General features: G+C 40.6%; 1 protein-coding gene across 2 annotated transcripts in view; it reads right to left on the bottom strand.

Annotated features, from left to right (window-relative positions):
* Positions 1-24,585, bottom strand: part of elmo1 (engulfment and cell motility 1 (ced-12 homolog, C. elegans)) — a 117,199-nt gene that overhangs the window by 12,337 nt on the left and 80,277 nt on the right. For both annotated transcript variants that reach the window (XM_034705015.1, XM_034705016.1), the window contains exons 16-17: positions 20,795-20,931; positions 1,109-1,272 (exon numbers count right to left, since the gene is read on the bottom strand). In XM_034705015.1, coding sequence (XP_034560906.1) covers positions 1,109-1,272; positions 20,795-20,931 — 301 coding nt within the window. The remainder of the gene's footprint in view (positions 1-1,108; positions 1,273-20,794; positions 20,932-24,585) is intronic.

Below are 24,585 nucleotides of genomic sequence, written 5' to 3'. Positions count from 1 at the left end.
ACATCCATAACTCTCGTTTTGCAGGGAGTGCTAATTTGTCGGTCTGTTTGTCCGTCTGTCAGTGTTACTTCTTGGTGTACATGCAAGTACCCCCCAGTTAGAGTTGTCATCTATTTCCGATCTCGGAACACATTGGCTTTTGTCCAATGAAGATTTTTCTCCTTTGGGAGCGACGGCCAATCTTTCAGAGCTCCTACTGTAGCCAGTGGTAGTTGGAACAAGTGATGAATGATATTTGGGCCATTATTCCCTTCACCTACAGTCCAAATAGTAACTTGAGATACAAACATGGAACTGTGTGATGTCTTTGACCTGATGTGAGCTGAACTTATGAACAGATGTCAGTACACAGACAGAATAAAAATCCAAGTTCTGGGGCACTGGTCAAGCTTAGATGGTATTGCCTCAACTCAATGTGCAGAGGCTACAGTTGTTACTGCAGTGTTAACCCTTGACCATTGCTGTGTGTTATTTACACTCTCTCAGCCCAATGTTCCTGTTTACTCCAGCTTTCTTACCATATAAAAGTGAATGGCCACAAAATCATTTTCAAAAGATGGACTGCAGTCAGATCATGGCTAATGGTTTTTTGGATTGTATACAAATCAATGCAGTCTGCCTCTTTTGTTCTTTTCTGTTGCTGCATACAACCAATTCTACTCTGGCGACAAACAGAAAGCTAATTAAGCTGCAACACCGAAAGAATTTCACCTTCGCTTTCAGAGTCTGCATTTGTTACAGATAAATGTTGAAGATATAACTTAGTTTCCATATTGTACATTTCTTATGTCAGCTTCTCTATTTCTTGCTTTGATTTATTTTTTGAATGCTTCTATTATTGATTGCGTCATTAATTACAAGTTGATTTCTCCAATAGGTGCTTTTTGTGAGGCACTTTCTGTTGCACTGACTTGTATGAAAAGCATTTAACAATAAAGTCTGACTGATGAAGTGATTTATAGTCACATTCAGCGCGGCATTTTGTTTACAACTTCAAACAAACATTATGGGACACAGGCTATTTAACCCTTTACTAAATGTGTTCAAGAGATTCTTTTAGTTTCTACAGTGCAACATCACCATCATGGTGATCTTCTGTTTGACTCACAGGATGGGCCGGGACTGGAAGTCTTCTTGATTCATCCTCTCGGACTGGCGTATCTTCAGGATCTCTGTGTAGCTCAGATTCTGCAAACGACTCTTGAACTGGTCCAGGGAATTAGGCTTGAGAGTCAGCGCTCGCATGATCTGCTCCCTCACCACCTGCATTACCTACAGAAGAGAAAAAGAAGAGGACTGTGAGACCATCAGCCAAAAACGAAAAAAAACCTCCCTATTTTTAGTGGGGTCAGGGGAGCAAAGAACCGTCTGCTCACTCCCTGACAGGATTAATAACGTTTTTTTTTCACATCCGGAGCCTGTAATCCAGTCTGGTGCACAGAGCAGTAAGAGGAAGAGAGCAAAGCAGAATAATTCAACAGCAGCTAGTCGACTGTTAGCCCCAGTATAATGCATCAGTGAAATGCATGACAGAACTTGCCTCTAATACCCCGGCTAGCTAACAGCATTAGTCTGGCTGTGGCTGCACAAGCATGACATGAGCGCTGTTCCAAGTCATCAGTCCCACTCATGGGGTCTTTGTCATCAGCCAAGGTGACAGTACAAAAGAAAAAAAGCACTCCACATCAACACATTAAATGCATCATGCATGTCTGGATCAATTAGCTTAGCCTGTATGCATTACTGTCAGGAGATAATTAAAGTTTACACACAGAGGCAACAGAGGTGCACACACACAGCTAAAATGAACTCAGACAATCAAAAAGGTTCAGAAGCAGTAAGCAAGCAAAGAGCAGAGTGACCACAATCGCAGCCTGGAAAAAGTTGTGATTTCACTTAAATGCACAGAAACAGTTTTTACCAGGGTACCTGAAAAGTAAGAAATCCTCAGCCAGTTCTATACTAGCTCAAAGTTTTCAACATTTCTCTGTCACTTAAAGTATTGATTGTTGTTGAATAGCTAGTTTAATAATAGATGAAGTAGTCTTGTCAGGACTAATAACTTGACTTGGACTCCAGCATTGATGACTCAGACTTGGAGCTGAGCCTTGGCTGCACCAGGACTCAGAAAACGGGGAGGAGGACTCAGACTGATTGGTTGATAAAGACTGATTTATCGTTGAGTTGTTACGTTTTTGGTTACAGCTGAGCATGAGTGTTTCCCTGAATATGCATTCATGTTGCGTCTCATTCAGCAGCAGTTCCTGCCAGGATGCCTAAAGAGAAACTCTCTATTTAACTTTCAAAGATTTTACAGTAAAAACAGGCAAGAGCAGTGCAACACATTTGATGTGTGAGAGAACCATACAGAGGAAGACGGAGACAAGCTCAAACATTTATAGACATCAGTCTTGGATGCACACAGAAAAGTTACTGACATGCTAGACTGGCTGCTAGATGACTGTCAAAATCCAAGATGTTATTCTTGTTAAAATTCTGACTGAAAGCAGGTGTGTTGTCGGTGTTTTTGTGGTTTTTAGACACTTGCAGTGATCCTACAGCAGCAGAATGATGAGTGGGTCTACCCATTAAGAGAGCTGTGGTGTGCATTTGTAACTTCATTGATGATTTGAATCTTCAGATGCGTCAACAGGATCAGTCAGAATCTAATGCCATGAAATGAAATGTGTTTTCTACACCTCCAAAAGGTCTCACACAGTCAGTCCAGGCTCATACAGTAGATAGTTAAGAGTGAAACAGCTGTCCTCATTTAAATCCTCAGAGTCAGACATACGGCCGCTGATATTGCTTTCAAGTAAGTGTTTCGTTTTATGCTAAGTGCTGTCTTGAAATAGTCAAAAGCAGCAGGGACAAAACTAAACTAAACTCTAAACTGAGCCATACTTAACTTAAAAATGTAAGATAGAATGAAAGCCCAGCATGAGCTGCTTAACGACAGGTCTACAATGATTTTCACCACAGTTAATAAAGCACTTATTATGTCTAATGTATAATATCTCCTCATCCTTCCCTGCATTTACCTGAGTCTCCGAAAAATAAGCTGTAAGCTGAAATCTTCAATGACAGCTGCTTCCATTTAGCTCGGCACTCTGATTTGCATTCTGCATAATTAGAATTTGAATGATATGACTTGCAGATTGATTCCTAAGCTGTGAAAGTATTCAGCCTACACACTTTGGACTTGACTCACAGAAAACATGATTACTAATGTGCTCAAATTCCTCAAAAACACGAGAAAATTACCTGTGACCGAAGTTAATTCAAACTAAGAAGCGTGTAGATCTCAGTGTATGGCAGGTTCATATACCCTGCTGTGATATCAGTTATATTTGGAAAAACAATACACTTGACTTGGCTTTAGTCAAAAAAATTTCTGGCTAGAATGATCAGAGCTGTTCCAGTTTCTGCAGACTTTGTGATGCTAGACGTGACAAACAGCTATGATTATGGCTCAGCCTTGTTAGCAGCCTCCTCTGCAGATGCTGATTCACTGGATCAGTTCATACAGAGGCGACAGAAAGAAATAGTCTGATTTCTCTTTTTTCTCCTTTGTGTTCGCTCTTTTAGATTTCTCTTCTTGCTGCTTGTCTTGTTGATCAAACGCTTGAGGACACTTAAGTATTTCCAGCCTCTGCAAATAACTTCTTCACAAAACGTCGACTCAGTTATAATGAGACACAATAAAAGTGGAGGAGGGTTTGTGCATACTTTTCTGCTTACATATGTACAGAAAAGTCAACGTATTTGGACTTATCCTAATTGGATTGTTCTCCCGTTCAATACTATTCTGTTTTATCTGGGTTCAACAAATGAGCCAAAACACAGCAAGCCAAGATCCCAAACAAAGTCTTATGTAATATTTGTTCTTGCTGTTTGTACTGCGAGGCGATTACTCATCAACTTGCTAACCTTTGAACTCTCTCTAGTCAGACTGAGCCAGGGGTGAGAGCAGGGAAAAACAGAGGGTTTGAAAATGAAAAATCAAAAGCATAAACACCCAACCAGCCACTAATCTCACAAACAAGACAACAAAGATAATTGTGCAAAAATGCGTTAAGCACGGGTCTGGGTTTTAATTTCCTGACATGGGATGTTGGGGCTGCACAGTGAGAGCACCACAAAAAGTAATTAACCCATTTCTAATTTTACATCTGATAAACCCTGAAGGTAATTCTCAGCTCCCACCATGACAAACTCAGAGAAATAAATGTTGTTTTAGGTCCTGAAAAGACAATTTAATCCTGGCTTTAGCTTTTGGGAAGGAAATGTTATCAGAGGCAGCCATTGCTGGGTAATTTCTTTAAATTTTGCAACAAAGAGATCTTAGGACATAAAAAAGCTAGTCTGACAATCTCAACAGAACAGAGAATATTCGTGTCAATTGAAGAGTTATCAAAAGGAGCAAGCATGTAGCTTTTTGGCAAAGCTCAAGTTCTGTATAAAAATGTAGCAAGATCTGACCAACACTGTGAGTCCTTTCAAAAGTCACTTTTAGGGTGATGCAGTGTAGACTCATTTATTTGCAAAACTTGGACACAGTCCTACATTAATGCACAGGACAATTTTTCACATGTGATCCAAAACTAACTAGCATTAAATATGATGCATGATATCAGTGGCTCAGCATGCATTCAGTCTGCAGACTGAGTTTGGCAGAGGCAGAGAGAGGCTGTAATATACACCTTGGTTGTTAAAGAAACCGCTCTATTCTAGGTACGGATAGAACCTCTGGATGCAGATTACTTACCTGGCCAAAACAGAATGGTTTATAGAGTTTAGGAACCACCCAAATAATTAAATATTTATATTGTGCTAATAAATAAGCATATCGTTATACTGTGTAACTGGTTCATAGTGGAGGAGGTGGCGTATCTTTTTGGGATGTTTTTCTTCATAAGAAACAGCTTCCGTCCTGCCACCCTACCCAAATTCGAAACATATGAAGAATACGGGAGATGTTGTCACAAGTAGTATACAGCCAGTACTAGCCAGAAGTTCCTGCAGCTCCTTTTATGTTGCTGTAGGCCTCTTGGAAGCCTCCATGACCAGTTTTCTTCTTGTCTTTTCATCAACTTTTGAGGGATGTCCAGTTCTCTGGAATGACACTGTTGTGCCATATTTTCTCAACTTGATGATGACTGTCTTCACTGTGTTCCATGCATATCTAATGCCATGGGAAAAAAATGGTACCCTTCTCCTGACTGATACCTTTCAACAATGGAAGCTTTGGAAGCTCTCTGTGGACCATGGCTTTTGCTGTAAGATGCAACTAAGGAAATGTCAGGAAAATCCTACTAGAACGACTGAACTACATTTGGGATTTTTACTCTCCCCCCTAAAAGATTTCAATTTTTTTAATCAATTGAATTGTGCATGTTATAGGTCACATTAAAGGTGGAAAACGTTCTGACATGATTGATCTTGGTCTAATTTTTTACATCACAAAACCTGGCATTTTAACAGGGGTGTGGAGACTTTTGATATCCATTGTATATACAGAAAGAGTAAGTTGTAGTGCGTTTGCTAGCCTTGGGGCAATAAATCAAACATTGTTATTCATTGTATTATCAAAGCTAAGTTATCATAATGTTGAATTTGACAGTATTTTTTTGTCCTGGTTGTTTGTTAGTGAATGTTTGAGAAGCGAGAGACAGTTATGCACAGATGTGGTCAGCTCTGTTTGAATCAATGGATAAGAAAAGAAAACTGGACATGGCCAGTGCAAGTCAGGATGAAGCTATAAATAATACGTTTTTTTTTTTTTTGGCAATAATAATCATGAGGTGATAATCTGATATGTTGACAGCCCTAAATAGAAACAGAGAGTGAACTACTTCACTCGCTTCAGCTGTATTTCCCCTGCTGAATTACCTGGTAAATAACTACAGTTGATTACTTTTTTATTAGGATGACATGTAGGCTCTTCCCAGTCTACCTCTCTGTCCCTCACTGTCTCAGTGAACATTGTATGAGACAGTACAAATGTTTTTTGTATGTTTTATTTTGGGTAATATCAACATGCATTAATCTGTAATGCTTCCTGCAAAGTGATATGTGGCACAGCACATCTAATTTTGAATCACACGCTCAAACACTGAAGTTTGATCCTTTAAATGTCCGACCAAAACCAAAGAATACTTTGGGAAATAATTACATAATATCCAAATGCACTGCACTCCTCCAGCCCTGGAGGAGTACAGGGAGAGATAGCTGTCTCATATGAAGAAATCCTCTGCAGGTTCAGAGAGTTTCGGAAGATCCAAGCGTTACATTAAATCATTGGACAAAATTATTGTGCCAGGAAATGGTCTTTGTGTATGCTCCTGTGGATCAATGCTTTTTCATCTCTGCTGAAGGTTCCCTTAAGTCCACATGTGAAGAAGAAATAACAGCTTAGTTTTTTTTAACTTAGAACCAAGCCTTTTTTTTTTTTTTTTTTCCCATCACCACAGCAATCAACCAACCACTAGAGGGCCAAACTGTTAAAGACATGGTCTGGAACCAGGTTCTCATCCTGGATCTGGATCCAAAAGTGGATTGCAAAGTCTTTTTTTTTAGGGCCACGAATGTGTAGTATGTGTGCCTGAAAAAAGTTGTGGCAAAGAAATGTACTGCTCCCTTACTTGGAGGACAAGTGTTGCCTATGCAGGCACTTCAAGTAGTAGGGTAGTTTAGTCACACAAACGCAGTAGGTGGGGATAATGCACCTTGCAGCTGAGGGGGTGGTGGTGTGTCCAGAGGCCAGACCAGTTGAGAACCACTGCTCTCAAAGATTTTGTGGTGATGGGGAGCGACTCTGAACTAGTGAAGTTATTAGAATGATTTTGTCTATTTCATTCATGTGTCAACCAGTCTTTCTTTTGGTTGATCCTCCATAAAAACAGTGGTAAATTTCCCCTCAGCTGAAAAAGCGACTTTCACTGCTGAATGGCTGTCTTCTGTATTCTATCCTCGTCCGTGACTCCCTGTATTATTCAAGCTATATTTCCATGCTGCAGGAACACATGTGACCAGACCACAGCAGATTTCCTGTATGAGTTTTAATAGCTTGAGTTTATTTTATCATTTGCAGCAACTCAGAATCTTCGAATGAAACCCTGAATTCATAAAAACCAGCAGGAAACTTTGTGTTTTAGGAGGTCATTAAGACCAATTTTACTGGCACCTGCAGCTTGCATTCTAAACTCATCCTGATCCCTTGAGACTTTGTGCCATCGAACCCTGATGTTTCAGCAGAGCCATCCCTAGGGAATGTTCATTAATATGCCTTGTTTGCAGTCATGTCTCTGGCAGGAAAACAATTCTGTTCGCCCATGTGGCTGCACTCCTGGTAATTAGAACTGGGAATATTCATCACATTTAATACGAACACATGGTCCTTTCACAACAGGGCGTGAGGGCATTATGAATATTTTATCTCCATCCTTCTTTTTTGTGCTGATTGCTCAGAGAACACCTTGGTAGAGGTGACATGACGTCAGCAGATAAACTTTACAGGCTGAGCTCACACTGGGGATAAATTCAGGCTTAGTTTTGTCCTTGCATCATCTTAGTAGTTGTCCATAAAATCAAAGTACTCTTTTCTCTATTTTGCCTGAGCTGTTGATACAAGATTTATATTTTTTATCGTGTCCACCTTTCTTTTCTGTCTCACTCTACATTCCCCATCACGCTCCCTAATCTCCTCCAGACAACCGGCCATCATTCTTTCTTGTAGCTCGAGTTACGGCAGAGCAAGTGTCAGCAAAAGTAATTAAATGCCGTCCCATGAGCCATCTAGTGCACGAAATGACGAGTGGGCTACACTGACTTGTCATCCTCACTCTCCTCCAACAGGACAGTCCGGCAGTTCCTCTCTCCCTGAGTCGCCCTGCCATCCATCATCCCAAATGCACCACCCGTAACAAATTATGGTCTCCCCATAGCTGGCCAATCAGCAGTCGCCACTGCTACATTTAACTAAAAGGATGGTAATGACATCATTTACCAGCTGTCACTCAAACATTTGACCGCCACTCAAGTCTTGGCGTTGGAATCTGGAGATTGTGCAGCAGCCGCTTTGGTGGGCAAATAATGCGGCGGTAATCACAGAATAATGACTTTGCTGATACTCTCTGAAAGCAATCAAAAAGTCAATCTCATGTAGCGATAATAGGAGCATGGTGAGGTGTGTTCCTGCATCGGAGCCCTTGAAGTAGACAACACATGTGCACATACAGAGGAGGCATTCACACACATGTAAGAGTGCACAGAAAGTACACATGTTCATTTCATGAGCAGCTGAAAATGTGAAAACAGGGAATCCATTTCAATGCTATTGAAATGATAATTACATTCCCCATCCCCTGCCACCGTCTCTAATGTTCAATTAATAATTATCTCCTTCAAAGTTCAATCCATGTCATTCAGAATAAAGCAACACCACAGAGATGGGCATGAAAGGATGCCCATCTTTTATCAGACTGTACACAGAGAGGAGTGCTCGGATGGGCTGTACTGAATTTAGACGCCATGAAATACATGGAATAAAGATGCTATAATGTGTGAGCAGACAGGCTTACGCTGTGATTTAAGATTTATACCAAAGCTGTTGCAGTAGATGTATCATTATTAAAGCTATTAAATTATTATTTATTGAAACATAGGTGTGCAGCTAACTGTGGTCTATATGGGATCAAATATGGTCTGCAAAGTCAAAAGATCAACCTTTTTTTTCTTATAAAGCAGCAGTCAAACAGATACTGTTTACTTCTGCTGTCTGTTTCTGAAGTGATAGTGACACTAATCTATGCCAACAAGGCCAACTGTGCAGCTTTTTGCTCTCCATCACCCCGCCATCTGTGTGAGGGGATGTTTTGGGAGACACAACAAAACATAGAAGTCACACACACAAACACAACAAAGCTTCAATCAGAGACAAATTGTTGTGCTTCAAGGACTTCACACTGGCTTGGCTACAAAAATATTTTTCCACAACTTAAGTCCATGCTGTCTCTGCTACGTGTGTCAACTCTCGTCAGTGTCACAGCTGTGACGGGGACATTGATTGTGTCGCATGAGACACCATTCTAGCCACAACCCGGGTCAAACTTTATCTCCACTTGCTCAGTAATACTGCCATCAACAAGGAAGGGGACTGTCAAATGTGACAAAAGTGATATGGATCACATAATGTGCTGTGTGAACAACTATAAAAGATGCTTTGAAAGGAATCTTGGCTATGCTAACGTATTATCATAGGTCAAAGGTCAATCTGGAACGACTGTGATTCAACATTTCTTAAGAAAGTTGACAGATGTTTGCTGAGTAAACTGACCAAATAATAGCACAATAGTTATGTAACGATTTAACTTAATTCAACATAACTATTATCTCCTTCTGAATCTCGCCCATAGTTTTAGTGCCTAAACATAAACGAACAGAGACTTTCGTTCGTACAACATTAGGAAGGATTTTATTATTGCAACCATGTGGCAGGTCACCTATCTTAATCATTTTCTGCACATCAAAAAAACAAAACAAAAAACAGACAGTTAAAGTTAAGAGAAACGTTTTTTCTATCAGAATAATAGATCTGGTCGGTTATTCTGAATCAATGAAATGATCTCAGAATGATGAAAAAAGTATTGATGAAAGACAAATCTTCTGTTTTTCTGAATCAACACGACAAAAGGGCCTCAGCTGCACTCCATGGGGATCCAGTATTTTCAGCATTTGCCTGAATGTCTCATAAGTCACCATGTAGCTGGACTGAGTGCATTTGAGATGCATCATCTTATATCTGTGAAGCATGCTATATCATTTTGGCTGATCCTGGGGAAACACTGCAGAATCCAGCAGATTAGAACAGGCTTTAAGTCTGGGTTAGGGTTAGTACTGCAGAGCTGCAATCTGCAAGCATAAAATCAACAGACTAATAACACAACTATCTATGATACTTGAAGACACAAGTATCTCCCAATGTCTCAAACCAAAACTTAAATAATAATCGGGGCATGTTTGCTTCAAGTGGCCTCAATTAGAGCCTCCTTTGGGATTTTTAAGTACCATTTCTCACTAAAAAAAACTTATTTTAAATGAATACAATCTTCTTCCTTATTGTTGGACAGTTTAAAAAACAAGTGCGAAAGTCTGTCCAGATGTGGTGGATGTTGCATAGGAGGTTATACAATCCCTTGTTCCTACAGTACATGCAAGCATCCAGCTAGCCTTAGAACATACTGAAGCCTGAAATTGCTCCCAAAGGCAGTCATTGGTATGTAAGGTTGTATGAATGAGCAACATTATATCCTAAGGGACAGGTAAGGTTAGCAGCCTCAGTTTATAACATGGTGCATTCAATGTAGCACACTGAGTGATCAGAATACCAAAAGGTGCTATGTATGTACAGATCAGACACCACCTATTGAAACTAGCTAAACCGCTGAGCTCGCTATGTGCAACTGATGCCAGGATGGTGCAAAAGCCATCATAGTTTGGATGTCACCCCATGACTGTGCCGATGGATTCAGGGAAAGAAGTGAGAGCATGTTGGTGCCATATCTTCATAACTTATGTAAGTTATTTATGTGGTTACACTGCTTTTTGCTCTGTGCAAAATGCAAAACAAAACACAGTGATAATGGATTTTCATTGAGAGTGAAGAAAAAGAGTTAAGAGGAACCTGATGAGTGTATTCAGCTTTCTTGTTAGACTCTTCTGACAGCCCTGTCATGGCTACATGTAAAGCCTGCTGAGAGTAGCTAAGTGGAAAGGCACTACTTTCATCCATTGAAATTTCAATTATGTATCTTCGCCCCACGGCTCGAAAAGTAGGGACTCACTGAATCTCAATAATATAAAACAGAGTGGTAAAGGGTGAATGTAAGCTCTTTGCTCTCTTAGTGAATGCCTCGGGGACATGTTATAGACAGCATGACTGCGCCACAGGGATCTGCACACACTGTATTGTAGGCAAGAGAGATTCACACATTCTCGATATACACGCTTTAACTACACAAACACTAATTTATTCCTTCTCTTACATGTATTATAGAGCATGAACAAGCACCAGCAATTAAATCACAAAGCTACTTGTGAATATTTCATGTAAAATTGCCCCGACTGTCCATGTAGGCACACACAAAACACATCTGCCGGCCTCCCTCCATCAGACAACTTCATCCTTCCACATGAGTGATGCGAGCTGGACTCCGGCTGTTGCTGCGAGCTGTTGTGTTGCCATATTTAGAGTGCGAACGCTGCATACTCAGACAAACTGTCAGAGGAGCTCTTTTTCAACAAGCAGGGTGCAGCTCGGCCCATATGGATGACTGGAGAGCAAAGTCGCCTGGGAAATCGCCACTTACTGCGAGTCAAGAAATGCTGATGAAAGACAAGAGCTGACCTTGGCTCTTGCACATGGTTGCGTTAATGAGTGTTTTATTTTGACACAGTTGTTGAAGGAAATATGAACATTCTGATTTAATTGTCCCTGGAGGGATGAGTAAATTGGTTTTCATTAAACATCAATTCAAGGACAACATAACAGGTATTATTTCATTATTTAAGATAACTCTCACCAGGGGAATTTTCTCTCTAAGATAATGATACATCAGTGCTAAGGAGAAGCACTATCTAAAATAACTATTTTAATGCTTTTTTTTTGGCTCTAATTAAAGTTGTCGGGAAGGCTGAGCTCAGAGATGTTCTCTATAAATAATGCAAAGAGAACTCTTTTAGGCCTGTTAAGGCTTTTACTCTCAAAGTTTGACAGTGCACAGAGAGAGAGAAGCCAATTTTGCCCGCAGAGTTGCAAAGGTTATAGCATTCGGTGGATTCTTCCAACAGATTTTGTTGCACTTTGTACTTTTTATTCTGCTCACTTAGCAGCTCTGTACTCTGGTGTGATCAAGTGCTTTTCATTGTGTGAAGCAAGGTGGACCACAAAGATACAACATGACCCTCCAGACAGGGAGCAAGGGGGGTAGATATCTATGTTCTTCTCACCACCACAGTGTCAGAAGTGCCTCAAAGGAAACCAAGACTCAAGCTGTAATAGACCAAAACATGATTTTGATGTGATATTAATGACTGGGGCTACAGAACAATAAGACACACCTACACACTAGAGCTATACTGCTAAGTAAAAGATTACTTACTCATACTTGTATCGTAGAAATCCAAACATCAATAGGCACACAGATATAAATAAATGAATAGATTAATTAGAAATCTAAATCAAAGACGAGAAAGCTGGAGTCTACTTTCTATGTCCTGATGATTTCCAGCTAGCTCCTATGGAGATGAAACAACCGTCGTTATCCTTCTGCACAACAAATCAAAATGTTAGCTCTGCATCTCTTGTGAATCTGATGGTTTGATGCTAATGTCTGATGATCTCTGTGGCCTGATTAGTAAGCTTAGCTCTGAGATTCTCAGTGTGAGTGGGTGAGATCAGAGATCCCCCTAAAGCGGCACACATGCACAAAACACACATTCATGAAAAACTAATGCACAAAAAAAAGACTCTTGTAGACACAAAACTCGACATTCACCCTGCTCCTGTTACACACACAATAAAAACCACGAGGATGAAAAACCTACAAACAAAAACAAACTCATAAATCCGCGAACACCTCTACAAAGACTCAAACAGACTAGTGTGCTGCAATGCATGTGCAAACACACATTTGTGCGCTGTCCGAATGTGCAGAAACAATAAAGCAAACCTTGTTAAGGGAGTGGGAGGTGAGGCAGCCAGGCAGAAAGATATAAATAGCCTGTCTGAATTCAACAAAAGAGGTGGAGGGGGGTCGTGAGACAAGAATGAGGAGGACAAGGAGAGATAGTCAAACGAGGAAAATAAGACAAAAAGGAAGCGCTCTAAGGGAAGGAACTATAAGTAAGGAAGAATAACTGTGGAGGGAAATAAACTGGTAGATGGAGTATGAAAACAGCAGGTCTCTTTGCAGGGGAGAAGAGAAGAGGGGTGGGGGAGGGGCAGTTTTACTGTGTCCTGATACGAGTCATAGATGTACTGCTTGATGCAAAGCACGACAGCAGTCAGTTGTTGGCATATGGCAGAGTGAGCAGTGCTTCAACCAACTGTCCCAAACTGCCTCCTGAAATCCAAACATGGCTCCGACCCAAAACATTTGGCACCTGCACGCACATTTATATCGTAACATCAAATCTGTCTGGACACACCACACCAGCATGCATTTCATTAATCATGCATGCGTGCATGTTAACCTTCCAGCATAAGTGAAGGAACTGTCCGGTTGCTAAAGAGCAAAGCCAGAAATCATTTGCATTCATTTGCATTAAGTGTCTGTGATTGATTTGAGGTGAGCAGCCTTAAACAACGCAGGAATAGCAGCTGAATGCTAAGTCAGAAAATTATTTACACACAAAATGATGAGCGGTAGTTGAGAAGAGGCTGGTCTGATACTGCTGCTGTAGGGGTTTGGGGCTTTAGGCTTGGGGCTGCAGTAGATAATCCCACATGGGACAGGTCAGACTTCAACATGGTTGAACAAAGCAGATTATCTATTCTCCTCTGGATCACCCTTGGCAAGTACAGAAATGTCAAACACCAATAAATATGGGCTTTGCTTTACATCTGTGCTGGGAGTTTTGTAGGTCAATTGCTTCTCAATTAAAGCTTACTGTGTCATAGATGATCAAGTTCAAGGTCTCTGGCATCAGGGCACTTGATCAAGACACCAATACAGACAAAGGACTGTCTTGGCTATTCAATTTAACTAGCCATTAAGGTAACAGCAAAAGAAACAGAGCAGCAGCTAATGTTCATTTTCATAGCAAATTAAGGGAACAGCCTGCAATTTTCTTGCTCAAAGAAAAGTTGATAGTATCCTCTTATCTGTCTTTAAATGTAGAGCTAGAGCCTGAAGACAGCAAGCTTGGGTTAGCAAAAGGCTACAGCTAACCTGGCCAGGAGAAAGTCTGGCATCCCATTAAAACCACATGGGGTTGTTTTAAAATTCTAGTCTTTGCCCAAGTAAAACAAGATATATGTTTAAGCGGACGTTAAAAATGCGTTAAAGCAGCTTCTTCTACAGGATACAAGTCTTAATGCTAAGCCAAGCTAAGCTAAGCTAAGCTATCTGCCAATTTTAAGCTGCAGATCTGAGAGGGGTCACTACTTCAATGTGTGTTTTTCAAAACTATTCTATCAGTGTGACATTTTTAAGTATATGAATCAATACCTGTGTGTTATAATGTTGGGAAACATCTTCAGGTCTGAAATTTAAATCGTATTCATTCAATCATAAATTAAGTTTAGGAAAAGCATCGCATATTGACATTTCAGAGTCACTCTAATGTTTGGAATGTATTTAATGAATGACTTTATGATTTTTACTTTAAACAAAATGGACCGGTTGATTCATTCACTAAAAAAACAGCACTCTATTATAGTTTTTCGCCCTGGTAACCAATAAACCCAGTTCCTTCCGGTGAAGCTGCTCAGGCTTAAGAACGATAAATAGATTCAGATGCACTGTGTATTGTCCAAAACTAATGAAACAGGTTCTGGCAGTATTTCACGGTGTCCTGCTCTACAGTCTGATGCTGACCTCACTGTAATCCTTAGTCAAACCCCCTCAGGCTCACACACTGGTTGAAGCTCATCCAAGGCTGAGAGAGACACTGTGGAGTGGAGGAGATCAGTGATAGTGGCTTTGAAATTCCTCTGGTGACAAACGGTGGGTGTTGGTGATGTGGAGTAATCCCATTCAGAACAACAAAGCCCAACCCCCCATATCACACACACACACACACACACGCACACATGCACACACGCACACACACACACACACACACACACACACACACACACACACACACACGCACACACATGCACACACATGCACACACATGCACACACATGCACTCACACTGTATGCATATAGATGATGCCTGGTTTCTGATGGGGGTTGTTGTATGAGGATGTGTGCATGCATGAAAATGAAAGTGCGTTAGTGTTTCGGGGAATCTAGCTGAATGTGTGTGTTATTGAAAAGGCTGTGATCTGAGTCCTCATCTAACCTGCTTACGCCTCACCGAGCCCCATCTGTTTCTCCCCTTTCTCTTCCGCTTTCCCCCTGTCCCATCTCCTCCATCTCTCCCTGCCCTTTCTTCTCTCCTCCATCCTCCCTCCCTTCCCTCTCCTCCTCCGCAGCCAAGGCAACAACACAAACACTCCCTCTTCCTCTCTTACTACCACCTCTCCTCGCTCCATCCGTCCATGCTAATTGAGAAGCACTCTCTCTCCTCTCTTGTTTCCACTCTTAGTACTTACATGTCACCTCCATGTTTCCAAGTGCGGTGTGATACTCTCCACAGTGACAGATGAATCCTTGTGCTCCTGCCAGGGATGCGGTTTTAATCGCCCAACGGGACACAGGGAGGGATGGATGGAAAGATGGATGGATGGAGGAGGCAGATGGCTCCTTGGAAGAGCTGATTGTGGACAGTTAGCTTTAGCGTTAGCCACAATAAGGGAAGACTCGTCTGTCAACACAGCTGGTGCGCCTCCTCCTTCTGCCTTTTCTCTTCCCTTCTTCTTTGTGTCCCTTCACGTGTCCCGTTTCATTCTCTCTTTAAGCTCACTCCCTTAAATAAATATTAAAAAACACATACAAATAAAATATCTCTTTTTTTCTTCTTTTGATTTTTTTTTTACTCTCCCTCCACAATGATATTTGTGTAAGCCTCTCTATCTGCCGTCCTCCCTCTGTGACTCTAAGAGCATCAGCCAGGCTGCTCTGCTTCGCTTATGTTGATCTCTGGGCTTATGCCCTGATTGGACACACGCCACGATCACAGACGCCAATGGTGGTGCTGCAAGTGGATCACATGATAAGTGTGTGTGTGTGTCTGAGTGTATGTGTGCGTGGAGAGAGAGGTTTACATGGAGGGGGAGGGAGGGAGAGGGGGAGGGAGGGAGGGAGGGAGGGAGGGAGGGAGGGAGGGAGGGATGAGAGAGGAAGGAGGAGGGGTACCGTGAGTGGCTGCAAGCAGCTACATCAATGAGGGGATTTTTTCTTTTTTTCCTCCTGAGCAGAGAGAGATGGAGGCTTTCTCTTCTTCACAGGTGAGGGAGGAGGATGAGGAGGAGGAAAAGGAGGAGAAGCACTCTGCACAGAAGAGATGACAGGCAGCCGTACAAGACAAGAGTCTGTGATGGATGCACAAAAGCACATAAACACAGGTGTGTTCACATGCAGCAGAGAAGTGGTTCCATTTAACAGAAACAGAGCCGGAGTAGTGCAGCGCAACAGCAGCAGCAGTAATTGGACAGAGGTTGCTATAGAAACAGGGGAAACTGTTGCCTGACGGACATAGCTGTGCCCTGAGAGCATCAGACTTAGCTCCATCAAATACACACACATACACACACGCCAACGCACACAATATACATTTTGTTTCAAATTTTCTATTTAAAAAAAGATGTGCTTATGGGACAAAAAAAGTGTGTGTGTGTGTGTGTGTGTGTGTGTGTGTGTGTGTGTGTGTGTGTGTGTGTGTGTGTGTGGAGCCATGAAAAACAAGCAGCTGAGAGTGACATCATATTTTACGGAACACTTACTCTCATGCAGGCCACAGCACTGTGCGTGTAACCAAACACTGATAAAGCCTGAATGAGGTGTTTTAGTATTCCACACCTCTGTAAGCTCTGTGGCAGCACCGGTGTCCGGCAGCCTCTGTGGGAGCTGCAGGGAAATTTAGAACCTACAGTAGCAGCGCTTTGAAGTGGACGCCCTCTGAATTATCCTTGACACAGCTCATTATCGTTCCACACACCCTGGAGAGGATAATTCCTTGTGTACTGGATGAAAAGCTGAATAGTAGTGTGAGTACATCTACAGATTACGTGTGACTTTTTTTCCACAGTGGACAAATAAAGTTCTATTCCATTGTATTCCATTCTATTCTATTCTATTCTATTCTATTCTATCTATATATATATTCTACAGATACACATTAAAAACAGAGGTGACCAACATCTGCCTACACTAAGGCTGCACATACACATGTACATGGAAACATGCCTCCCAACTGTTGTTACATGACCATACACATGGCCTAAATTAATCACAGACACCGACAGACTAACTGTAATCATATCAATCCACTGAAAGAAGTGCAATTAAGTTGACATGGGTTGGTTCATGGTGGGAAGTTCTATAAAAAAGACACCAAATACAGAGGAGAAGCCTGAGGATCATGACACAAAAATAGGAGGCCGACAGAGAAATCTACAAAAACTGAAAGAAGCACCTCAAGTAATCGCCTTACAGAACCAAGTATTGAATAAAGTGTCAGTTAAAAAACAGAAGGATATAAAGTGAGTAGGGCTTTTCTAGCAGAAGAATCCCTTCAGGGTGAGATGAGAGGGTCCTGCTGATCCTGTTGTTATTACCACCCACTCAGTATACATTATCCCTTACTTTTGTCACTGGTTTTACACTATTGTAACACTATCGTAAGATGAAGCCCCTCTCAGCTGCTTTAATTATTCAGTTATTTCTTGATATATACCGCATTTATGTAAGTAAAGTAGTTTCATAACAAAATCCCACAACTGTTATCCTCTTATCTTGTTTTTTAAAGACATAAGATGTCTTCTGAACAAAGGACATTCACAGTTATTTCTCCAAAGACATGTGATGAACTATACTCTTGATTTAAACCTCAAGTGTTTTGCTTACTGGGAGCAAAACATATGTTTTCATGTCTAAAAGAATGCGACTGTAATCCAGTGTAAAAATGAACATCCTTTAATCAAACACCTGTCTTCATTATACTGTGTATTTTTCCTTTATTCTGTCAGAGTCAGTCACAGAAGAAAGCCTTAAGAAACTCTCACATATGACTTTAAACGTTGATTGATGTCATATATTTTTTCTTTATCCCCTCTTTTAGTCTCACTCAACATCCCAACCCTGAAAAGCACTTAAACCTAGACCTAATCTCCATCTTCTTACTACTACCAGTATTTTATCATTTTTATTTGCTTGCACTAATGCCCAGGATTTAGTGGGATTTACACTGAGCCTCCCAATGTGCTTTTTGGGACATCTTCCTGCTCTCTATCTTCATGTCATTTTGTTTCATAAATTTGGAAGTCAATAACTGTGTCAGAGATAAACAATCCAGTTTCTTGTCAACTGTATTCAGTGAAAAAAAATGACAAGATTCAGTCATCATCAGAAGGACTGAGGTCTCCAGAGTGATCCAAAGTTTTGTAGCAGTACTAACTGAGAGTCAGCATTAGAGGCTGAAGCCAGAAGCGCACCATTTAGCTGACGGGAAGCCCTAGAGACTGAACTGCCTTAATATTGACAAGTTGCTGCTGAATTTTAAACTCCCCAGGTACAATGTTGAGAGTTGAGGTTGGGAGGGGGGGGGACGGAGAGAGGAAGGGGAGGCATCTACCTAAACTTGAACAAAACTGAATCTTGCCTTCAAGGGAAGGGTGCAGGATGGGTCTGATAATCGGATCGTTTCCTCTGGGGAGTGTATGCAGTGTGTCTGATTCTCCCCCAAGATGAACCAGAAATATGGCTTAATAGAAGTTGTGGTAGTCAGTCCTGCTAAAGATGGTCGCTTCACTTCTGGTTTCTTTGCACTCTCAGCTTCTAAAGACAAATAGAGTAAATTAGCTTCTTTCAAACTTTAATTTTCCTTATCTTACAGCTTTGAATGCATTTAGCTAAGACAAAAACATGCTCAGAAAGTTTACCCACCACCAAGGGATTTTCAAATGAGCAGTAAATATGAAAATGACTTAAATAGATTGTAGGTGGATTTGATATTTATTATTTAACAACAACTACAAAGGACTGGAATTCATTTTTCATCATGACTATAATATGTTGTGACGCAGCCTCCTGCAGAAGATCAAACTGCTCTACTGAGTTTCAAAACAACAACAACAAATACATTTTTAATGTTATTCTGTTATTTCCATGAATAACGAGAGCTGGGCGTTATGTTCAACATCTCATCCGAGCTCTAGCTGCAGTTTGTATCGACAGTCTGGCTTATGAAACCCACACGGCTGTCTTCCATCATTTATGTCTCAGTGAAATAACGCAGGATGATGTAACTCCAGCATCACTTCATTTCTGCACATAAACCATCACTCCATTCACAAACTAAAACAAGATGTACCAGCCATGTTGAGATACTGGAGGCTGGTTTACAATTTAAATGTTGCTCCTTCATGAAGCATTTGTTTCTGCTGACAATAAAGCGACACACTGAACCAGCAGGTGAGTGTCAGCTGGTAGAAGCACCTGTAGATGAAATGACTGGTTAATTAATGTGTGAGTGACTGTTTCAGTCAGGTCAAAGCTGGTAAATATGAACACTGGACTTGGACCAAAGCTAGCGTAAACAGTGACTTGGACAAAGGTCGGCTTGTAGACTTTTTGATGTTTGACTCCAAAGGATAATCAGAATTTGTGGAACAAATTAGGAAAAAAGGAATGCAGCATCTGTTTGCTGCTACATCTGATGCCCAATTGAATTCACAACATACAATATCTGTCATAAACACCTCATTACTATCCCCGTCTGGCAGCACAATCACACACACACATATTTCCTGTGTGAGCCGACTCAACAACAGCCAGCCAACAGGAAGTTTTTCATCCTCTCCCAGACTGCAGTGAGCTCCAAATGAAGATGTAGCAGCTTAATCAGAGGCCCAGCCAATGCAGGCAGCTTATCTTTCACATCAAAGAGTGAAGAAAAAAAACAATGCAGGAAAAACTCTGAAAAGCCCTGGAGATGTGTATGCAGATCTCTTACTCTCTTAATCTGCATCCAAAATGAGAAACGCCTCTAAACTTGTTCATATTTGCAAACATAAAAAGAGTATTTTCGTGTCTATGCTCCTTAATAGGGTTTGATACTTGTGTTGGAATCTTGGCAGTGCCATATTAATATCTATTGTAATTTTATATATTATGAACACATTTTAGAAAGAGTTGCGTGACTGTAATTCCTGACAGTTTCTGCACAGAAAGTCAACAAAGCACACATCCTACAGTGACGCATTTCTGTATAATGTCTGCATAAAAGCCAAGCACCTTGATCCAAAATCCTTCAATAACGTAATATTTAAAGTTTTGACAAATGCCCAAGATACAATCCATCAACGGATTTTATGAAACTGGCTTTAGCATGCTCCCTACTAAACAAACAAACAACTAAATAAATAAACATGTTGTTCTAATTGTATCTTTATGCAATCATCAGCTTTCTTACAGCAGACGATATATGCTGCATCTTAAAAGAAAATCATGGTATAAATTCCTGTGATGTGGCATCTTCATGAGTTCAGTTCCTTCAACGTTTTTTTCCTTTAATTAGTCAGAGACATGAGCGGCGTCCCTAATCAACAGGATATTATTTATATAAAAAAAGAGCAGGGATAAAACTAGGACTCTCCAATTTACAAACTGGCAGCAGCTCTTTCAAACTTTAAAAAGGTTTTTGAAGCTGTCTCATCACTACCAACAATGTGTTTGAACTATCTCCAGCTGTGTGAGGGTCTGTCAACAGCAAACTAAAAAATCTAATTAATCAAGTATGTGTGCTGGCATCAAGTGCACTTACTGCTACTTAATGTTGACACTTTTCCAGGGTGAATGAACTACTAATTCAAAACCCACTTTTTAGAAGTTTTTTGATCAAGTTTGAGTGTAGCATCCAAACGGGTCACTGTTTTGTATTTATTTTACGCTGTGCAATGTACCTTGTTGAAGTCTTCACTTGTGGCTCTCATCTCCTTCCAGGTTTTGTTGAGCAGCTGGATGCAGATGCAGAAGAATTCCTCAAAGGAGCGGTCATGGGTGAAGAACATGGGGTGGAAGTCGTGACAGTTTTCACTGGCTGTGGAGATAAAGGAGAGAGAAAAGATGTAACCCACAGTAATTACCCTAGAGTAAATGACATCAAACTATTTTATGCTGACATTAGACACTTTGCATTAAAGTCATACAAGACGGTAATTCAAGTAGAATACTAATATTATTCAGACTAGACTTGTAAGGCTATTACTTATTCTTATTAAAATGATTTCTTATTAAAACCACTGAGACAGTTACATAACAGTTACAGTTTAACTAATATTTATTCATGACTTAGTAAACAGACTGACTAAATACTTATAGATCACACTTCTAAATGCCACTGTTTTCAAATTTCATCCATAGGTTAATTTTTTAAACTTATATTTTATTTGCTTTTCTTGATGAGGTTACATCAAAATAAACACATTATACAAACTTTGGTGTCAGTTAACAAAAGTCAGTTTGGCCTCCTGTAAAATAGTCCATTCTCTTCAGACGTTTTGATGGGTTATAGAGTCAGTCCAATAGGTTCCTTTTTTTTTAAGTAGTAGTTGTGTGGTCCTTGATAAGTCATTATAGCTGACAGTTGTGAATATTAAGCTTGAAGTTAATATGTTGTTCAAACAATGTTCCAAGTAATTGATACTTGTTGGGCTTATACAGAAGCTATGAGGGTTTTTACTTTCACTCCTGTAGAACATGTGAAAATAATATATACATGTTATTCAATATAATATAATCACCTTGATTAATTAATTTTTATCAGCTGTAGAGGATTAATGTTAAACTGGTAATACTTGGTAGACAGTTTAACCTTAAAGGGATGTGTTACTTTAGTGTATCCTATTTTCTTTGCAAATGTACTAATGAATCTATAGTTTGGTGTAACTCCTGTTTCTGTTATTTTATCTTTTATGCTTAGTTTTATCATTAATTTGTTGTCCTGTGTAATTTTCACAGGTTTAGTTAAGTTGGTTAGCTTATTGCTACGACTAGAAAAGCAGACACTTTTATAATAACAGCAAAATATCAGCAATTACAAAGTGATATATCATTATTAACAGATCCAAAAACAGTTGACAAGTGAGAACAAATTACTGAGACAGACGGACACCAGCACCTGGTAGAAAGGCACAACAACGGGCAGTACAATAAACCGATATCAAGTATAACAGAGGGAAAAGGAAGCAAGACAAAAAAAATGCTGGTTTGTTTAAACACTGATGATCACCAACACTGTGTTTATCTTATTCCATAATCCTTAAGTATGTAGTTATAGATTTCAGTTAATGCACATCAGCTTCTTCTCTCTTAGAAGCTGCAACCAGTGAGTGACCAAACAGTAGTCTGGATTCCATTTGCTTTTTCAGCTGCAACTTCTTAAACTTGATCTGATTCCAATATGCCTGATGCTAACTCACATCTACTACTTACACATACACACCTAGTATTTGATGAAAAACCAGCTAGTTGGCCATCAAAGGTCCACTCACTCAATCACTCTCTCACTCTTTTCTCCTCCATTGAGTGAGTCATGCCATATGGTGGCCTACAACTTATGAATATGTAACTGGCCCTGCAGGAATGTGGCCCCAAGCCCGGGCCTGAACACCTGGCTTATGCACAGAAACAGGGACAGGAACGAACACACACGCACACGCACGCGCACGCACACGTATGCACACACACACACACACACACACGCACACACGCACATGCACACACACACACGCACATGCACACACACACACGCACACTAACACCACTGCAACCTTAACATCACTTATAGTACTTATTGGATTGCACACTTTAGCTCTAGGGAACAAGTTCTCTTTCTGTGCTCGATTTATATTCCAAAAAATATTTTTTTCAAGAAGATGAAGAGTCATACGAGATGTGACTGACTGCTTATACGAGATTTTCTAACTGGCCTCAGAGGAATCTTTCTATTTAGTTTTATAAACATGGCAGGAAGTTAATGTGCTTACAGGTTATTGCATAGGAACAACCACTGAGAATGAGATACAGTTCCCCTCAATGAAGCAAGACTGTTATTGAAAATTTAGCTCCTCATCAACTCCAAACACAGAGCATCCCCTAGAGACAAATTGTGACCAGCAAACTCTGTTCCAACTGGATTAAGTTAAGATTTTTCATTTTCAAAAGCCAGAGGTGGTTTATTTTCTTTATTAGCTGTGCACTGAGGCGTTTCAATTCCCACTTTTTGAGTGAGAGTGTGTTTGAAATAAGAATGAGAGCACAGAGGAGAAGCTAGAGCTCCTGAGTGCCCAAAGCATATTAACCAAGAGGTAGAATAACAAGGCTTGACATTCATTCAAACTAAATTTGTCTCCCTCTCGTCGTCTGGCTGAGATGAGTGGGGGCTTTGAGCCAAAGGTTGGTTCATTTAGAGACTTCTGAGCAGAACAGTGGGGGAACTGGCCCACCACGAGCAGCTATGAAATTGGATGGAAAGGGCCAGGCAGCAATTGAAACTTCATGCTACAATGAGTGATGCCTGCGGGCCATGGGCACAGCGACCTGAGCCTTTATGTGGAGCGATGGATGGGAGATTAAGAGGAAGGGCGAGGTGGAGAAATCCAGGCGGGATGTGCTACTGATGCAGGTAGTCAATCAGAAAGCTAATGGAGGTGAGCCAAAACAGATGCTGACTGGCTGCTTAGTCAACGGTGCATTCACTGCTTTGAGGACAGAAAGAAAAGCAACACAAAAATCTAAAAGAAAGGCTGAATTTGAACCAGACAACTCCCCCTTTTGACTAACTGCTAAAAGTTGTCGGAAAGGTTGAAGTTTGGAGTGACCTCTGAAGTAAACAGGTTATTTATTGGTACGACCAACAGAGCCCAGAGGTGCCAAGGTGAGAGGAATTACATGTCAAGGCTTATTTGGGCGATACAGACAGTGAGCAGTCTCAGGTGGCACTGCAGAAATTTCTACATCCTGAGGTTTTGCAAGGCGTGTTGAGTCGCAGAAAGTTTTATTACCTCTCGCAGGGCTCAGCAGGACCTGAAGCAGCACCAAATGAGGCGAAAAAATCATTATAGCGTGTTGATGCTCAAAATAGTTCAGAAACAGTGTTCTGCATTGTAATAGTCCTATCGTAAATGTACCAAACTAGCCACAGGGTGTGAGTTGATGAATATTTTATCAAACAAACATAATTCATCCTTGCTGAGGGAATTATTAAAGAGGGGAAAATCTTGGTGCAACATGAAGTGTAACCTGTTTTCAGTCTATTTAAGCACTTTAGTTTTTATTAATCCTACATTTTACTCAAGCTAAAGTTAAAAGTCACTTCTTTAACCTCAGTGTTTCCACTTTATTTTAAATCTCCCGTAAAGTATAGATCATAATACCTGCAGACTGCACCATGTTTCATTGGGCTTTTAAAAATTGCCAGCCATTTGAATGTGTATTTTTTGTGCAGAAGAATATTCTCCAAGAGGAAAACAGGCAACAATGTACTTCCTTTTTCTAAGCTTTGCAACTTCTTCCCAGCTAGCTGAAATGTCACAGCTGAATCACTCCAGCACTGCACAAATGCATTTAAAATTATCCGCCTGAACGGAGCAGGCACTGTGTGAGTGCAAAGTCATGTTACAGGGATGAGGTAACTTTGCTTTGAGCCTTTGTAGCACTAAACCAGCCTTGTTTTCTTTCTGTCTTTAACCAG

The sequence above is a fragment of the Notolabrus celidotus genome, chromosome 16, assembly GCF_009762535.1.
Source record: "Notolabrus celidotus isolate fNotCel1 chromosome 16, fNotCel1.pri, whole genome shotgun sequence".
NCBI lineage: Eukaryota > Metazoa > Chordata > Actinopteri > Labriformes > Labridae > Notolabrus > Notolabrus celidotus.
This window is presented reverse-complemented; position numbering and strand designations above follow the sequence as displayed.